The sequence below is a fragment of the Aulostomus chinensis genome, chromosome 6 (assembly GCF_037954235.1).
Source record: "Aulostomus chinensis isolate RoL2024-O1b breed Wild chromosome 6, RoL_Achi_v1.0, whole genome shotgun sequence".
NCBI lineage: Eukaryota > Metazoa > Chordata > Actinopteri > Syngnathiformes > Aulostomidae > Aulostomus > Aulostomus chinensis.
In genome coordinates this window covers 31749041-31766387 of record NC_141325.1, presented here as the reverse complement: position 1 = coordinate 31766387, position 17347 = coordinate 31749041, and the positions used below count along the sequence as shown (strand labels likewise).

The following is a 17347-nucleotide window of genomic DNA, read 5'->3' as shown; positions in this document are numbered from 1 at the left end:
GACCTGTCCAGGGTGAACCCCGCCTCTCGCCCGTAGATGCTAGGATAGGCTCCAGCCCCCCCCCCCCCCCCCGCAACCCTTACTAGTAAGGAATAAGCGGCAGACGACGATGGATGGACCTTTTACGCTAACTCCATCAAAATGGCCCAGTTAAAATAGGACCTAATATATTTAATAAGAGTAAAATTCTGTAGCTGACAAGGGCAGTGTGATGGTTAATTGCAGTTCATCATGTTCAGGTATAAATTGGCCACAATGCCAATTATTTCTCTGAAGCTCTGATGTCCAGCTGTTGCACTGCTGTGAGGTGAACATAGCTATTGTAATATTATAGCAACGAATGGTACGTTAAGATAAGTTCACAAATCGACATAGTTTTGATTAACAGATTAACAGAAATGTATACAGTAATATTGTATTCTAATCACTTTCACCCAAAATAGGAGTGATGAAAGTTGTAGCCTTAAACAAATGCTACATGTGCTACACAAATCACATGTTTGCTCTTCCCGGGGTTGACATTAAAAGTTATATAAAATAGGAAAAGAGCAGAAGAAGGAAAAAGGGGCAGAGGTCAGTATTCTTTTCAAATGATAGAATTGAACCTTTTGGGGCTTTAATCACTTTTCTTAGTTTTAATAATGCCTTTATTCTTTAATCCAGGCAACAAATTAATTCTGAAACCAAAGACGTCTTTATTTTTACTCATTACATATCAAGCAAGTACATAGATAATGCAAATACATACATAATGCACTAAAAGTTGAATCGTAAACCTTTTAAACTTAAAGTGTTCGATCATGAGCTTTTTTTAATCATTGTGTGGCGGTGACTATGTTGGCATAAACGTGGCAGATGATATCTACTCTTGGTCTTTCTCTTCGCCGTGTGTAATGATATAGACCAGGTTCTTGTAATCCAGGTTTCCTGCAACATCTGGTGGGAATGCTGCAAACATCTGCTCCATCTATGAAGAAGCAAGCACACGATGGTACTTCTGAGTGAATAATCATATCAATTCTGCTGTAAGATTGTTTCTGACCTCCTCAGGAGAGAAGCGATCTGCTTGGGTGGTCAGCATCTCGGTCAAACTGTGAAGAAGAGGAGCAGTGAAGAAGAGCAGACGAGCATCACCAAGGCGTTCGACTGGTACTCACAAGTCTTTCTTTAATGTTCCAGTTCCTTCGGGATCAAAGACTTTAAAAGCATTGAGGATGGTCTCCTCTGGGTCGGCACCTAGAGATGAACACAAATAGAGAAAACTGGAGACAAAACTTGTTTCTTCTTACAAGAAGAACTGTTAACATTCTAAAAGGAACGCAACAACATTCCTGGAAATATGTGTCTGCTGCGTATGACCCACCCACTGCCTTTCATTGTGCTCAACTAACTCACGTCAGTTTCATTTCTCTAGTCTAAGCATCGCTACCTCCTTGTCTGCTTCTCTGTTTCTCTCAAGTTTCAATTGATAGAATACTGCTCCTCACCTTTTAGTTTCTCTCCAAACATGGTGAGGAAGACAGTGAAGTTGATTGGACCTGGTGCCTCTTTCACCATTTCATCAAGCTCTTCTTGCTTGACATTTAAACGACCTGAAGATGGGTGGCAGATTAGGTGCAATTAGGTTTTATTTTCAGAAATCTGATTATTATTGTAAAATGAGCCCGTTGCAATATGCTGGATATTTGATTTGATTTTTTTCCAACAAACAGTCCAGACCTGAAGCTAGCTGATTCAGACAAAGAGTAACATTTGATTGGGTGAAACCAGGTAGTATTTTACAGATTTGCTTCAGAGATGACTTGAATTAGACACCAGTTGCTTAAAAATGTACTTTTCACATGATGTCAACAAACCCAAAGCTGCGAATGTGTCTCTCAGGTCACTCTTGTCAATGAAACCGTCTCTGTTCTGGTCCATGATGGTGAATGCCTGCAGAGGTTGATAACATCCCCAGTCAGCCCAGTGTACATGTCTCTGAGTGAATGTGAAACCATCATTAACCAGACACTGACTTCTTTGAACTCCTGGATCTGGGCCTGTTCAAACATGGAGAACACATTGGAGTTGGCTCCCTCAGCTCTCTTCTTTGCTTTCTTGGGTGACTGCATGGTTTGACAATGACATTCAAAATAGACACAACGTTGATGAAACAAACCTCACCTGGCTCTTTGCCTCAGCGTCACTCATTATCACATTTACTGGGGCACTCGTGGTAACACGCCAATCAGCCAACTGAAGCAAAGGTGAGGGCATTAATTGCTCAAAAGGCATGTTTATAATGGACCTTGCATCTCGTTAGGAGGATTACAAAGACTGTCAGCTTGTTATGCTAATATTTACTCGGGCCTCCAATTGTGAGGCGATGCAGCATGATGAGGGTGTGGTCTGCTGCCCGCTCTCCCACCGTCACCGGATCACACGAGGGATTACTCTATAGGCCCGGGTGATGACAGGATGGTACACTGAGTCCTGTTTGATCAGAAAACCCTCGGAGGCAAGGATTATGTGGAGCTATTTACACGACTGCCAAGGAACTGTGAAAAACACTGTAAGTTGAGGCAGGGCGATGACATCATGTTGCTTCCTGACAGCGGCTGCCTAACCCTTGTTGAGGATTAGCGCTCCAGCACTTGTATATATCTCTCCTAGACAGGACCTCGGGCGCACAGCCTCATTTATTTATTGAGTTTGTTTTATGAGAACTTAAGCACTCACGATGCAGAGTTAGTTCCTACTATGTCTTCATTCACTGCCATTTGAAACTTTGTCACATTTTGTTTTATCCTTATTTGGGTTCTGTTCATGTTGCACCATTTCCTTTCCTTTCCTTTCCCCCTCTTTTATCACTCTTACCTGCTATTACTGCTCTTTCCCCTCCTCTGCTTTTCTTGTCCCTCTCATCATGTTTCCTACCTTTTCTTTCTGAGGATGAATATATATATATATACACACACACACACACACACACACACACACACACACACATATATATATATGTAATTGTTTCCTCCTCTTCTCTCCCATCCTTTGTTTCTTTCCTCCTCCTTCCTCTCCATGGTAACCAACTCTTACATATTTTAAAATTGTCATCACTGTCATGAGAGAAACATAATCAATACAACATCAATAGGACAACTGGGGAGCTGTCCTATTGATGATTTTCAGAAATCCGTGTTCAGCACCCATAAGCATATCGACAGAGAACATATTGATTTATTATCACTGGTGTGATTAGTGCAAGATGTATTATTCATTCAAACATGCAGTGACATCTGACACATGAATATACAGAGGAACATCAAACAGGGTCTCCTGTCTGGCTAGTTTGAGTGCAATGACAATATTCACTCACCATGGTTCTGGTGGCTGGAGGAGAACCAAATAATATTCCTGCTGCTTTGTGATGGACTGCCACTCAAAACAGGGGCTAGATATACAGAACCACCCCCCCTCCCCACCACCACCCTCCCCATAGAACATGCTATAAATACTCCATGCCTTCTTTAGGCAGACAATTGTCAGGGATCAAACTGCACCAGATTTAGCGATAACAGCCAAACATACAAAGCCCATTACTGAGACCAAGAATAACAGCAGGACATACCTTTGGCTCAGGAGGGACTCCGGTGGCCATGACCAGCAGGTGATGGGATCCATCATCCGGCTGTCCCGTTAGAACTCCACAGGGACCACAGCCATGTCACGATTGGAACTTCTTCCTGGTAGCACAGTAATTGTTGGCTGATGTTCTCTGAGCCCCAGTAAGACAAGCTGTGAAACTGTACATGCAGTGAAATGTTTGTCTGAGTTTATAATTGCTACTGATTGTTACATGCCTAAGATGTACTGAAGAGAGGAGATTTAATACAAAGAGCCAAAAAATCAAAGAGGAACAATGTATCATCCTGCACAATATGCGTGCGTGTTATTCCTAAATTATATTACATGTTCAAGTTTGCCAGAGGCTGGTGCGATGTAACACCTCTCTGTGTGATGTGCAAACCACAGTCTCAAATATCACATTTGCAACCCACATTTTAAGTTTTAGTACAATTTGTCCTCTCAATTGAATAAAACAACTTTAAGTTGTTTTTATAGTGCAAATCATTGTTGTTTGAGTGGTGCATGTAGAAACAGGATAAACACGGGTGGAACTGGTCTAAATGATCATATTTAGGGTTACAGCCACTCCAGTGTCCCACTGAAAGGGTTGGAACGTGTTGTTAATTACACCTGTGTTTCACCTGGAAAGGGAGCATATTACAACAGTTGTTGGGCTTTCCCCTCCATCCACCCATCAATCCATCCACCCATCAATCCATCCATCCATCAATCCATCCCGCCATCATCCATCCATCCATCCCTCCCTCCCTCCATCCCTCCATCTTCCCCCTCTTCTCCTGTTGAGGGTGGTGGGGGTGGAGCCTATCCCAGCAGCCTTCCCCCTGGACAGGTCACCAGTCCATGGCAGGGCCTACACATAGAGACAGACAACCATTGGTTCTCCCAGCCAGGCCTACGGTCAATTTAGAGTCTGGATTAACCTGGTCCCTCTTGATGTCTTTGGACTGTGGAGGAAGCTGGAGTACCAGAGAGAACCCAGCAGGAACAGGGAGAACATGGAGACTCACCCAGAAAGACCCCGTGCTGCAGCCGGGGCTCCACCCACAACCTTCTTGCTGGGGGGCCACACTGAGGACCACTGCTCCCCCAGGGCTCTGACTTAAGTCATAAAAACTATTTTCATGAAAATGACTGAACATGTTCATTTTTTGTTTTTGAGTGTGAAATAGAAACCTTTTGTGGCACACATTCGAGAAACACTTGTGTACAGCTGTACTTAAGGCATCAGGCCATTTAGAGCAGCATCACCAGGGTGGCTCCTGCTTCCTGTTCCTGGCTGCACAGCAAAGATAACCACAAGGGCCTCATGGCAGCACAACCCTCACTTCGGAACAACAATGATAATGAAAATGAAACGTGCCACTGATCTGGGATGATACAGGCAGGACGTCATGCGCCTTCAGCCTGCATTTCTCAATCCCGTCCACTAGGCAGCGCTACAGCCTGCAGCATTTCAGGCTCTTTTTGCTTTGTTTACAATGGTCAAAGGTAATTCCAGTTTTTAATTTGTTTTACTTATTTTGCCCTCATTGATGAACAGTTGTACATGCCACAGAATAAGCAGTAATTTACATGGTGTATTTTTCTGGAGATCTTTTTCTTTGTGTTGCAGCTTTTTGGTTGCAACACAGTCACCTGAGAAATGGGCCTCACACACCAAATGAGGTATTTAATTATGTTGATATCATTTCTATTCATAAAAATTGCATGACATTATCACATTTGCTAATGATTATTTTAATAAACCCTTAAATAGTTCACTAATCACCTACCAGGAGAATATTGCTGCTCACACATTTGAACTGCTGATGCAGTTACACAGTATGTTCTCGCATTATGAAGGTAAAAGTACCTCCAGTTCCTTCCTGTGTATCAGTACATGACACTCCTGCAGCCTATTTATACCATGACGATAATTTTTTCATTATCATATTATTAAATAGTTGATAGATTATTTATATATGTATGTTTATAGGTGTGTTTTTGTGTATATGGATAGGAATATATAAACATATATGTATCATCCATCTATATATTTATATATATATACACATACGTATACATAAATGTATGTATATACATGTATTATGTAGACAGAGAGAGACACACACAGCACAGATGATGGCTGTAACTATCTAGTTGTTTATTATAGTGGTTAATAGTTCATCTAATTTTACTTTGTTACTGAGGGTTAAAATGGAGTTAAGTTCATTTTACACCGATTTTGTACCATATTGTCGAGTTGTTGTTGATCTGATCAGTCATACAAAAATCTTTCACTTAAATAAAATAACTGTTCAACAATGTAGAAAGACTCAATTTCAAATAAACATCACTCAGTCGTATCTGCAAAATGCATCAAAAATATCAAAAAATAAAAAAAAAAAGTTCTGCAGGGAAAAAAATGGCTGATTTTTTTTCAAATATAAACTGTAATTTTATTGTAAATACTCTGGTAAAGAAACTACTTCATACAGAAGTTACTTTTTTTGTCAATGACATGACACCATAATTGGTTAAAGAGGAAGCAGCATATTTTTTTTTATGTATTTTACTCGTACAGGGTCAACTCTACCCTGCAGCGGAGCAGAAAAAGGTTCAGTTTTGTGGTAAGAAACTGATTCTGTGGAATTAATGTCAATTACACCCTGACATTTTTGCAAGATTCTTCCTTCCCAAACAGAGATTTTTCAACAATCACAAGTGCCAGAACCACAAGATGCTCCTGTGGGTTCTTGGGTGAATGTTGTCATTTAGCCACCGGTCCGGTTCCTGTCGGTGCTCTCATCTAAACAGGAGTTTTCTTTTCTCTTGCCTTGTCCTCGCTGCTGCAGTCCGGATGAACCACAGCAGGGTTTTAATGTGCCTGGCAGATGAGGTCAAGAATGTTTGATAAGAACTGTAGAACAGATGGAGGCCATGAGAACCAGCAGCGCTTATGAAGTTGAATGTGGATTACAAGGCCTGGCAAATGAGGGTTGTGGGTTTAGGTTCCACCGGGGCCCCAGGTTAGGGTTAGGGTTAGGGCTGGCTGGTCCACACTCCTGCCCAGGGTGAATTAGCTGAGACAGAACCTCCAGACCTGCTCTCAGACTGATGCTCCTCAGAGATGAGCGACGACGTCTCTGTTGCTCCTCCCTCGTGGTTCTGCTCACAGTCGAACCTTCAGCCTCAGAGAAACAAAGAAAATGCAACAAGTAGAAACTCTGAATGAACTTCCTGCACCACCGGTCAGGAGCTGCAGAGGAACACGTCGCCCATCAGTGTCAGCAGGGGGAGCAGCGACGAGCAGCGGCGAGGCCCCCCACCAGACCCCCCCACCCCCTGTTTACATCCAACAGTTCATCTCTGCTCTGCTGCCTTTTAATATTGGAACAATAAAACACGCCAGTAAAGGCAGGAGGTTTGTAACGTTACTACGCACTTCACCAAACTTCCTTTCGCACGAATGTAGGTGATTACGAGCCGCGCCGAGTTTGAGAAGCTGCGGCGACAAATTCACCCAGAAACGATCCGTGAGTTCACGTCCGCGCGGAAAAAACGAGGTAGTAGAAGGAAAATGTAATTCAATAATAATAATAATAATAATAATAATAATAATAATAATAATAATAATAATTTCCTTGACAGTTGCACGTTTGTGATGTTCCTGAAACCAAACCCAGTCCCTCTCGCGCCCGGTTCCAGTAGGCTTGGCCCCCTCAGCATCATCATCATCATCATCATCATCATCATCATCATCTCCTTCCTCCTTCAGTCGCTATTGATCAGCCTCCCGCTCTACGTCACTATTGATAACTTTGCTAAAGTCAAATCAAGTGTCCGGTTCGTGTTGCGAGCGCTCGCGCGCGTTCAGTTGCGCTCGACTTTTTTCAGAAACCGAGCGGTTCACGTCAAACGTCCACTTTTCCTCCCGCACCACCGCCGCCGCTCGCCCGCACATGTGGACTATGTGCGGCTGAAGTACCTTTGAAAGTGCGTCCGGTGACCGCGAGCGTCTAGCGGGGGAATCCAGCCCACATATTTATTGCAGCCGCTGAAAAAAATCTCCTCAATATCCCCCAAGATGGCCGCCGATGTAGGATCGATGTTTCAATATTGGAAGAAATTTGATCTCCGGCGGCTCCAGGTTAGTGCTTTTCTCAGCTCCTCGCCTGCTAGGCAGCGGCATGTGCCGGTGTCGCTCCCAGGTCCGGGGGGACGGGTTCTGGGTGAGTATCGGCGCGAGCTCGCGGTTTGCATTGATAGTTATTAGAAATTGATCCTCTTCTGCCTTTGTTCAGTTCAATCATTGATCAGCGGTGGAGCGACCGCCTCGGCTGGCCTCACCGATCCAGGATCAGCACCGCGGACAGCACTGCTGCCTTCACCCTGCCGGTTCTGACTCGGTACCGTCCGGACACGCACGCTGTCGTACATGAACGCAAACTTTTAATGCGAGTCGCGGTTCTTGGACGTAACTTTTCCTGCCAGCACGATGTTTCTGCGGCTGGTGGCGGTGGCGGCGCCGCGTCCTCCCGCCGGCTCCGCCGCCCTTCGCCTCCGCATGCTGGCAACTTTCATCAGTCAGTGGAAAGTTTATTTTGTGGACGTTTGTCGGCCATGAAGGGAGCTGGTGTGTGTGTGTGTGTGTGTGTGTGTGTGTGTGTGTGTGTGCGCGCGTGTTCGTTCGTGCGTGCGTGCGTGTGTGGCAGGTGAGTTTGTATCACATCGCCTGATTAGCATGGCTGCTAGCTGGAGCCCGCAGGTGGAAGTTGAACGTCTGAATCACCGCAGCAGTGACCGGAGTACTCGATGAACGGCCGGTATTCTCGGGCTCCGTCCCCGCCTCCCCCCGGAGCCGCAGAGGGCTGCTCGCTCCGGGTCTGGAATTGTGTCCCCGCTTATGTTCAGGGCACCGTCGTCTCTGCCGCTGACGGATGTTCTGCAGCATGAGAGCTGACAGGAGACCAACGGGAAGCTACCGACCCGCCGCTGGTCTCGGACTGCCTGTCGGCCGCTGGTCGGCTCCCTCGCGCGGGCTGGGATCGGCGGGGCGAGGGGGGCTATTGTTGTTGCGCCGTTCTCGCTGCCGGTCTGTGGAGGACCGGAGTCCGCACGAGAGTCACGACCGGCGGCGAGGCGTTTTAACGTCGAGGGGCTCGAGGCTGCGGTCCTTCCTGCTGCGGTTCCCTTGAATGACCTTTTCCTCATGAAAAATGGATCATTGTGGCTCCCAAATGTGCTGCGGAGGCTTTTTGTGTCCTTACAGTGACAAGAAACACAATATTGGATTTTTGCTGATATTTACAGTTGATTTAAATGTTACTTCTCTAAAAATAACCATCTATGATATTCATATTTTTAAACGTTTAAAATGTGGAAACATGAATTTGAAAAAGGAAAAATGTTCCTTATTAAGCCCATAAATCATATATTTACCACATTCTTGAGCAAAACTGGACGGATGCTGATTAATCAAAAAAATAAGACCATTGTCTGCTGACGCGGTAACCGTGTATCTTATAACTGAAGTCCATAAGTAAAGTAACTGAGTTTCTCACCTTGACAAGGCACAACCTGCCTCCTTAGCATGAGCACAGAAACACACACCCTGGAGCCACTCCCTCAATTCAGCAGCACCTTTGGAGTAGGAGCTCCAGCAGCCATGAATTACACACCGGTGCCGTTACCTCTGCAAGCTTTCCTGGCTGTAGCATGGATTTGAGCGTGGCTGAGAACAACGTCCTCAGCCACGTGTCACAAATGACATTAATTCCCTTATTTCTCATTCCATCGTTCTCAGATCCGGTTTCTGCAAATGGAAAAATCGTTAAAGCTGTTCCACCATCTTGAATGGCCTTCTCACTTTTATCATGACGTCCACAAGCTATTTATGTCTGCTCTTTATGCTGGAACATTTATTTTTCTGGGTACAAGTTATTATAAAGTGAGTGTAGGGGTTTTTGTGCTGTTTGTGCAGTAGATTTGTGTCTCCCAGTAGCACAGGATGAATAATTCACCTGCAGGCTGATGAAAAGAGGGCAGGGAAAGTGTAAAGCGCCGAGGTGTAGTGACCTTGGTTCCTGCTGGCTGCAGGTCACCCGGCCGTTGCTGTGGTAATCATTCACACCAGCCAGATGGCATTTCCGTGGGCGAGCATGAAAAGGACGGGTCAGGGTCTGTCCTGCCAGCCCACAAACAACTCGGGGCCAATACGCTACCTGGAGAGAGCGCTGGTCCTGTAGGAAGACCTGTGTTTGCGTGCGTTACACTCATAATTAGTTATCACTCAAAGTATCATTACCTTCAGTTGCAGTTAAAGTACACATCATCAAAGCAGGTCATGCAGTATTCTATTTGACTTGAGAAAACTCTGTGCCTTTTAATGCTGGTTACTTTAATCCATCCCTCTGTTGTTTTTAGCGATGTTGCAATGCTGCGCTCATACAGCGAAATAATGCCCCGCTGATTTGTTAGCAGTTCTTGGCCTTGTTTCTACTCTCGCTCCTTTCCACGAATGTAAGAGGCAGTGGGCTTTTAGATCAGGAACAAAAGCTTGTGATTGTACTACATTTAGCATGACTCAGTTGCTCTGGTGTCAACTCTAATCCACACACACAGACAACACTATTGCCAAACAGTGAAATTGCTTTGCAGCCTGTGAGCCTGGCGTCCTCCGCTGCCAGCCGGCCCACACACACACACACACACACACACACCAACCTTGCAATCTCAAATTGGCTGTGAAAATCGTTCTCTGTCTCCCTTTCATTCATGCTTTAATGTATTTGTTTGCTGATATTGTTAATGTCACATGCATCAGTGTAATCTCATTGTAGCCCAGTGTGAGTACGTCCAGAGCGACTCACATCTTGTGTTATTTGTCGTAATGACTCCATCATTTCATTCAAATGCTGTGATAGATGTAAAAGGCTTCAAAGTTACCCTCCACAGTTGGCACGAAATGTGCTCATTATTTCATCTTTCATAACTTGTCTGCTGCCGGCCGCCTTTCAGATCTTCAGCTGATTGTTGAAATGTAAAAAGCTGCCCACCTCATCATAATCAGCATGAGCTCCTTCATATAAACATTCCCTCGCATGCTTTCTTTATTACCACTTCTGTGAGTCGATGGGTGGGGCATGTCTGTCACGGTCCCACATCCTCCGGGTCGCCCCTCTTTTCCTTTGACAGTAACAACAAAGAACATGAGAACGAGGGGAGCTTTTACAGGACTATCTGGGGCAAATTGAGATGTGAAATCCAGGAGCCGTAACCCCGCTACATAAAACGCTGGAACATTAGAGAGCGAGAGGAGTGAAACCGACTTCAGCATTAAGCTGTTTAACCTCTCTGTGTAGCATTAGTGGTAGAGACTTCAAAGCAGATGCTTCAGCGTTGGAAGCAGAATGACAAATGGGTTTAGAGGCAGCCACGGTGAGCATTCTCACATGAAGACTAGGCCTGTCATTAATGTCAGCTTAATCACTTTGACCTTCCTTCAACTAGATTTCCATACCTATCCAATCATTTTGCCTTGCTGGTAGCAGACTGCAGGATGTGCTGTGGTTTGATAAGCCGGGCGGAATGACGTTGCTCGCATCACCAACGTACACTTAAAATGTCCGGAAAGACAGTTTGTTCTCACAAATTATGCATCTGGATTATGAGCTGTTTTCTACCTTTTTATAATGGAGCTGCATGTATTTTAGTTTTACAGGTTGGAGACATCACATTTAAAAAGATCAATAATTAGCAGAAACCATGTAAACAATGACCACGCCCACGATGGCTCTGTAGGTCTGGATGATAATATATCATAGCTTCACAAAGGCTTTCCAGTCCATGGTTTTCAGTCACGATACTGTTTCATTGGTTTAGGGTATCTGCTGATTTTGAGTACTGATCCAATAGCAACGTCTCACTAATCAGCTGAATGTGTGATGGCATGGAGGGGATGGGACCTTTCTTCCTTTTTCTGCAAGTCACTGTCAAGCTTGACCCAACATTGTGAAACTACAGGAAACAAATAGATTATGTGAGCTGAATTATTGTTATCATCAGCAACTCTTTCCCTGCCAGCGTTTTGGAACGTTTTCACTCATCGTTCAGGACCCAGAATATTATTTGTTCTGAAAACTGAACAGAACAGAGGAAAGATGAAAGCCTTCATTTTCATTAAAAAGCTCCACTGTAAATTTATCTCTTCTTCTTTATCAACGTGTGAATGACAGTTGGTTTCATCAGAAACTGTCATTTTCAGACAAAAAGCTGAGGAAAACATGTTTTCAAGCATTAAACCAATTTAATACTTGTATTTATACATTTGGGGTTTTTCTGACTCCCACGTGCTTACTTGGATTGTGTACTACAAACTACAGTAGTGGTCCTGGTCCTTAGACCACCAGCACCACTGCAGGGCTCCTAAGTGGGTCTGGTGCAGCACCACGGGCCCCACAGGGGAGAACCATCCATCCATCTGCTGCATCTTCTGGTTCCTGGAGCTTCTTGTTCACTTGTTTTTGGACGTAGATGTGCAGTCACAGCGCCTTCTACCACATGACACTGATGACCCAATGATACACAACCCTCTACATAGCAGCCAAAGAGTCAAAATGATACCAAATTAATCCTTTCCTAGTCCCTCCGTCCATGCTGTGAGCTGGCGCACTGCTGATAGATGACATAGTCCACATAACAGTCCATTTGATAACAGTCTACATAATTATTGTGATAGAAAATAGTGATGAAATATCAGCAAACAACTAGGTTATGAGATCAAACTCCTGTTTAGCAGTTGGAAAAGGCATTCTTCTCTTGAAAGACAATCATGGAGCTCTTTTTCAAGTCATAACAAAACATATCTTTCCTTCACTTCACTGTAAGTTTTTCATTGTTTGCTAAAAATGTGACTTGCAACAGTCGTGAAAAGATTTTGTGTCTTTAGGAGAGAGTGCGAGTAGAAAAACCTCACAACAGCTCTCATATTTGCAAACTAAAAGACCCAGCAGCGGTGTGCTGGGGGCTGCCCCTGGTGGCTGGAAGCTGTATCACAGCACTGTTGCTGTAATCACAATAAATCTCAGTACTGTGGTTTTTGTATCCGTATCGCTGCTAGCCATCAGTGGCAGCTCTGAGCAGCTAACTCCTTGGGAGAAAACTCAAATACTTTTTGTAATGAAAGAGCTGTTTGTTTATTGGAATAAATAATGTTGTTTGTTAATTAATGTTGGCATTATACAGTTTCCCACACTTTATCAGTTGCTTAAAATAAATACACTGAGTCTGAATTGAGTTTCTGAGTTTGCAACATATTTTTAAAAATTACTTTGAGTATATATGTTGCAGATGTAGCCATGCAGAATACAAGTCTGTCACTGTTTACTTTGGACCTAAATTCTAATAAAAAGGAAAACTGCTGTTGAGATACAAAGTGTCCATTGTTGTGATGTAGGAGTACCTGAGTGTTGCCTCGCTGAAACAGCAGAGCCCTGACTGAGAGGCAGGACCTCGCTGAAGCTGCAGCAGCGTCGTGACCTCCGTGACACAAAGATGCTGCTGAAACTCCAGCAGGGTTTGATGGTGAAACCCAGGTGAAACATATCAACAACACGCTTCACTACTGCCACTCTGGTCAGTGTCTAATCTGATTACTGCGCGCCAGACTGTGACCTTGTTCAGGACAAGTGCTGTTTCCGTTGTCTAAGCAGGGTTGATGTCAAAATTTTGCCCGGCGTCTAAATGTTGTTCCGGAAAGAAATGTTACAGCCATCTACAATGAAATTGCTCCATCATATTGTGATGGAGACAGAAGGTTTTATGGCCAAATCCAAAATGTTGATAAATATACTTTGCGGATAAGAAATCTGTCTGCAAAACCCCAAATACTGCCAAATCTGCACGATATTGGTTGCTTTTGGTGTAAGTATTTTTACACTTACCTCTTGTAACTTCTCCTTAAACCAGAGCATTTGACTTGCCATGTGGATGTGTGCTATGATTTCAAACTCTCTAGTCATCAGTTGTCCATCTCTGCCACATTTCAGCATTCTTCTCTACTGCAGTCTGAACATTTATTTTGTGTCTTCCTTCAGTCCAGAAAAGCAGTGCCTCCATTTTTTCCAGCAGGAGCGCACCCTTGATAGTTGACAGGGCTTCACAGCAAGAGTCGCCTGATTTTTCATTGCAGTGTGTTCTGCTGCCTCTAGGCTGGAGCGATTGCTTTGCAGGAGTAAATAACCAGCTTTAACAAAACTTCAGGGACACATTAGTCAGCTGGAGGACGGCTCCGTGGTGGTAGGGCAGCCTCTTGTTCCCTCTCAGTGAGGCAGGCGGAGGCACTTCGGGATGTGCAGAAAGCTGTGTCCTCCCAACCAGGTCCTGCCCCCCCAACAAAATCCACGCTGAGCTGTGATTGTCTAACCTCGCTTAGGCATTATTTATTTTTGTTTTTGTTTGTTTGTTTTCACTGATTTTGAGTATCAGTCCTTTCTTGTTCATTTCACCAGGCTTACAATGAATCCCTCTGCCGTCCCTCTATCTGCACATCCGCGCCTCTCTACCAGAAAAGCCTCAGCTGCATCTGACGGGGTTCACCTACTGTTTTGTCATTTTTCTGTGGTCTATTTTGTCCTTCATGAACCCCCAAAAATCAGAGCTTTTCAAGGCTTTGTGTGTGTGTGTGTGTGTGTGTGTGTGTGTGTGTGTGTGTGTGTGTGTGTGCGCTGATGTTGCTCATCACATAACGTGGGTTTCTATGGTGTGGTGGGTGCTGATGGTCCTGCTGCATGCATGAGATCAATGCTTCACTAACCTTCTTCAGGTTGTCTTTGGGGATCTGGGCTGCTCTCATTATGTGCCAGTGCTCAGAGTGTGTTTACCAGACAGGAGGAATCGCCATCACAGGCATGTCACTTAAATGTAATGCCAATTTGTCCTCATTTAACTGGGACGAGAGAACACTGTGGAAATGCGGCCTCTTGGCGGTCTTTTGAGTGTACACCAGCATTTGTTCTGTCTAAGCAGATATGCCTTTATTCATCACCAAAGGTGTGTTAGAGCATGTGTTGGATGGATCAGGCTTGTTGTGCTAGCCAGTCTTGTCTTTGTGCAGCTGCTACAGCCACGCAGTTAATTACACTCTTATTCATCCCCAACATTGCAAGACGATAGAATAAATCTGAGCGATGCACTCTCGCCGTTCCACCAGGAAGGTGTAGACTGGGACCCTAAAGCGAGCAAGTGGCTTCAAGAGGTACAGTTTATCATTTTTAATGGAGAGGAACAGGAAGTGGAGACATGAAGCTGGGCTCTGTGATTTATACGCTGCCTCAGTTGGGCCGAAAAAGAGCAAGTCTGTCTCCTTGTCCGCACCTTTGGTTTGCAGTTGCTCCTGCATTTTGTCTGAGCCTCTCCAGGGAAATAACACAAAAGGAGAATTTGCCTACATAATTTTGTAGAAAATGTCGCCCACTCTATTTCCCTGTCAGTATTTAAACATGTTAACGAACAGAGTCTAATTGCTTGTACAGGAAGTATGGTATCATCCCCATCTGCCACCTGCCTTTCCTATTGTCTGGGCTGCTTTTGAACCACAAGGATATCAAGCGTCCATTGTCACCTGTACATTTATGCTGCTAGTGGAGGGCATCGGGGCATTGATTAGGGTTTGCAACTGTGTTAGCAGCTCTGCTGCGGTGTAATGTGGGCCTTGAGGCTATTCTGCCTTTCTGTTCAGTCTCCTGAGTGTTTCCTAGACCTTGTAATCTTAATTAAATATGCAAGTTTTGATCGCAACAGGGTCACTATTTTTGCATTTAAATATGGTCACATAACCCTCCCCCATACCTCCAGCTACAGGAACTCATTCAACATTTTGAATCTTCATGCAAAAACAGAGGGAAAAAATAAGAACTGAATTGAGTCGCTCCTTTTTCTATTTCCCTCGTTAGCCTCCTGCTGTATTCACCCTATAGTTTTTTTTTCCAGATGAATTTTATATTTTCTAGCCTCCCCTCTCCATCTCTCCCTTTTTTCTCACTCTCTCACTCCTAGGCAGTTTTCCCCAGACAGGTTCCACAGTGTTTTAGAGGGGATGGATTTAATTGCTCTGTGGGGATTGGTTGGCTGTGCCGGGCTCGGCTGTTTAATTAGTGTACCCTGCCGGGATTGGTTTAATGCTTCATGATCTTGAAATTGTCTGATTGTTCAGCCCTCTGGGGACTCTCCCTGCCTACGTAGGCCAGCAGGTTTAGCTAAACATTGCTCCAGGCTTCTGCTGTATATGGCAGGGGGAGGAATGCGCCTTAGGAACAGGATTTGGTTGTTTGGGGGGGGGGGGGGGGGTTCAGAAAAACCAGGGGCCATGCATGTGAAGTAGACAGTCTTGTGGGTTAATTTTGAGTAGAGCAGACCTCCTTGGTATGTTTATCTTGATAATATTTAATCCCAGTTTGATACTGTACAGAAATTATCCAATTGACTATTAACACACTTTCAGTATTTAGACTGTGACACAATGTTTCTTTATGATAAGCAAGCATATGATTTCTGCTGCAGCCAGGCAAAAATAATTTGATATGCATGTGGTTCTCTGCACATGTTCCCACACTTTGGCTTGGTGGTCTGAATGGACGTCCTGTATGTCTGAAGATGCTCCTCCTACTGCAGACTTGTCTTGAATGTACAAGAATTTGCACATTTATGAGCCCACCAGGATGGTCTTGAGGATCTCTGAATTATGTGCCTGGTCACCTTGAGTGAGGGGAGCTGTCCAGATTGCATTTGTATAAAACGACACGGGGCGTGACTCTGTCCGCTCAGTAGTCTTCAACAGGATGCCCTTGGTTTGGTTCAATCATGGCAGCAATGTTGACCTCAACAGTAAATGTGCTTGGCATCAGATCCCAATCAGGTGAGAGTTGGTTGGGATGGGGCAGCTCAGTAGAGATAGCAGCTATTGAAGGCTAAACTCATTCCGCTTCATCAGACTTATCGAGCCCCACTCACTGAAAGAAGTCAACCTTGAAGTGCATAAATCTCCGGTGGATGATAATAAGAATACCTTCCGTCCCCTGCTTTTCTGCCTTGACTTCATTGTTTGTCCTCACCATGAAAGAGTGTTGTGGTGCAACAGTGACCCTTTTGAGCGTGAACATTCACTATTGGGAACTCTCCAGGTAGATGCCATGTCGATCATGCATCATACTTTTGTCAACTGGATCATCTGCGCTACACCAAGGGGAGCAGTTTTTTCTATGTTTTACATCATGTTTCCTACTGTATTTACATCCACAGAGACGCTGAGTGGATTCACATGATCACCAAGGTGATCAAACAAATAGCATCAGAGTTTCTCCCACATGAGAACCTCACCCTGAGCTCCATCCCCTCTTTCTCTTGGGGAGATGCCCTGATTACTGAGTGACTGCTGGAGTTGAGGGCCCTCTCCAGCTGTTGGGCTGGTTGTTTGTGCAATGTAGATAGGAGGGCTTTGAGTAATCACAGCTGGGTTTTGCAGACAATTGTTTAATCTCACTATTAAGAGTGTTGCTCAGCTATGTTGGAACATTTTATCAATTTCTGATAAATATTGTTCCACTTCCTTTTCATTTAGCACTGATAATTGGTGGATAACACAAGGTCTAGTCATATCAGCAGTGTTGGAGATGTTCACTATGTGCTATGATTTCTTAGGGGGAACCCTCAAGTCAATTGTAGATCATACCCAAAGTCAACA

General features: G+C 44.4%; 2 protein-coding genes across 3 annotated transcripts in view; one reads left to right on the top strand and one right to left on the bottom strand.

Moving 5' to 3' along the window:
- Window positions 1-649: 649 nt before the first annotated feature.
- myl2b (myosin, light chain 2b, regulatory, cardiac, slow) lies at window positions 650-3443 on the bottom strand. The gene is made up of 7 exons (XM_086205529.1): window positions 3356-3443; window positions 2016-2105; window positions 1857-1932; window positions 1488-1592; window positions 1158-1236; window positions 1043-1091; window positions 650-967 (listed from the first exon to the last, which is right to left on the bottom strand). The coding sequence occupies exons 1-7, from the start codon at window positions 3356-3358 to the stop codon at window positions 863-865; spliced, it is 507 nt and encodes a 168-aa protein (XP_086061655.1). The 5' UTR covers window positions 3359-3443; the 3' UTR covers window positions 650-862.
- Window positions 3444-7032: 3589 nt separating this feature from the next.
- Window positions 7033-17347, top strand: part of cux2b (cut-like homeobox 2b) — a 96230-nt gene continuing 85915 nt past the window's right edge. Inside the window, exons 1-2 of one of the 2 annotated variants that reach the window (XM_086207604.1) lie at window positions 7033-7172; window positions 7258-7756. In XM_086207604.1, the coding sequence (XP_086063730.1) occupies window positions 7694-7756 (63 nt within the window). In that variant the 5' untranslated portion in view covers window positions 7033-7172; window positions 7258-7693. Of the gene's footprint in view, window positions 7173-7257; window positions 7839-17347 lie in introns of both variants that reach the window. The other variant, XM_086207605.1, reaches the window with a different exon arrangement.

Coding starts and splice junctions, on each gene's coding strand:
- myl2b (XM_086205529.1), bottom strand. Junction 1,237..1,487: donor GTTTGGAGAGAAACTAAAAG/GTGAGGAGCAGT, acceptor GTTCATCTCTAG/GTGCCGACCCAGAGGAGACC. Junction 968..1,042: donor ATCGCTTCTCTCCTGAGGAG/GTCAGAAACAAT, acceptor GCTTCTTCATAG/ATGGAGCAGATGTTTGCAGC.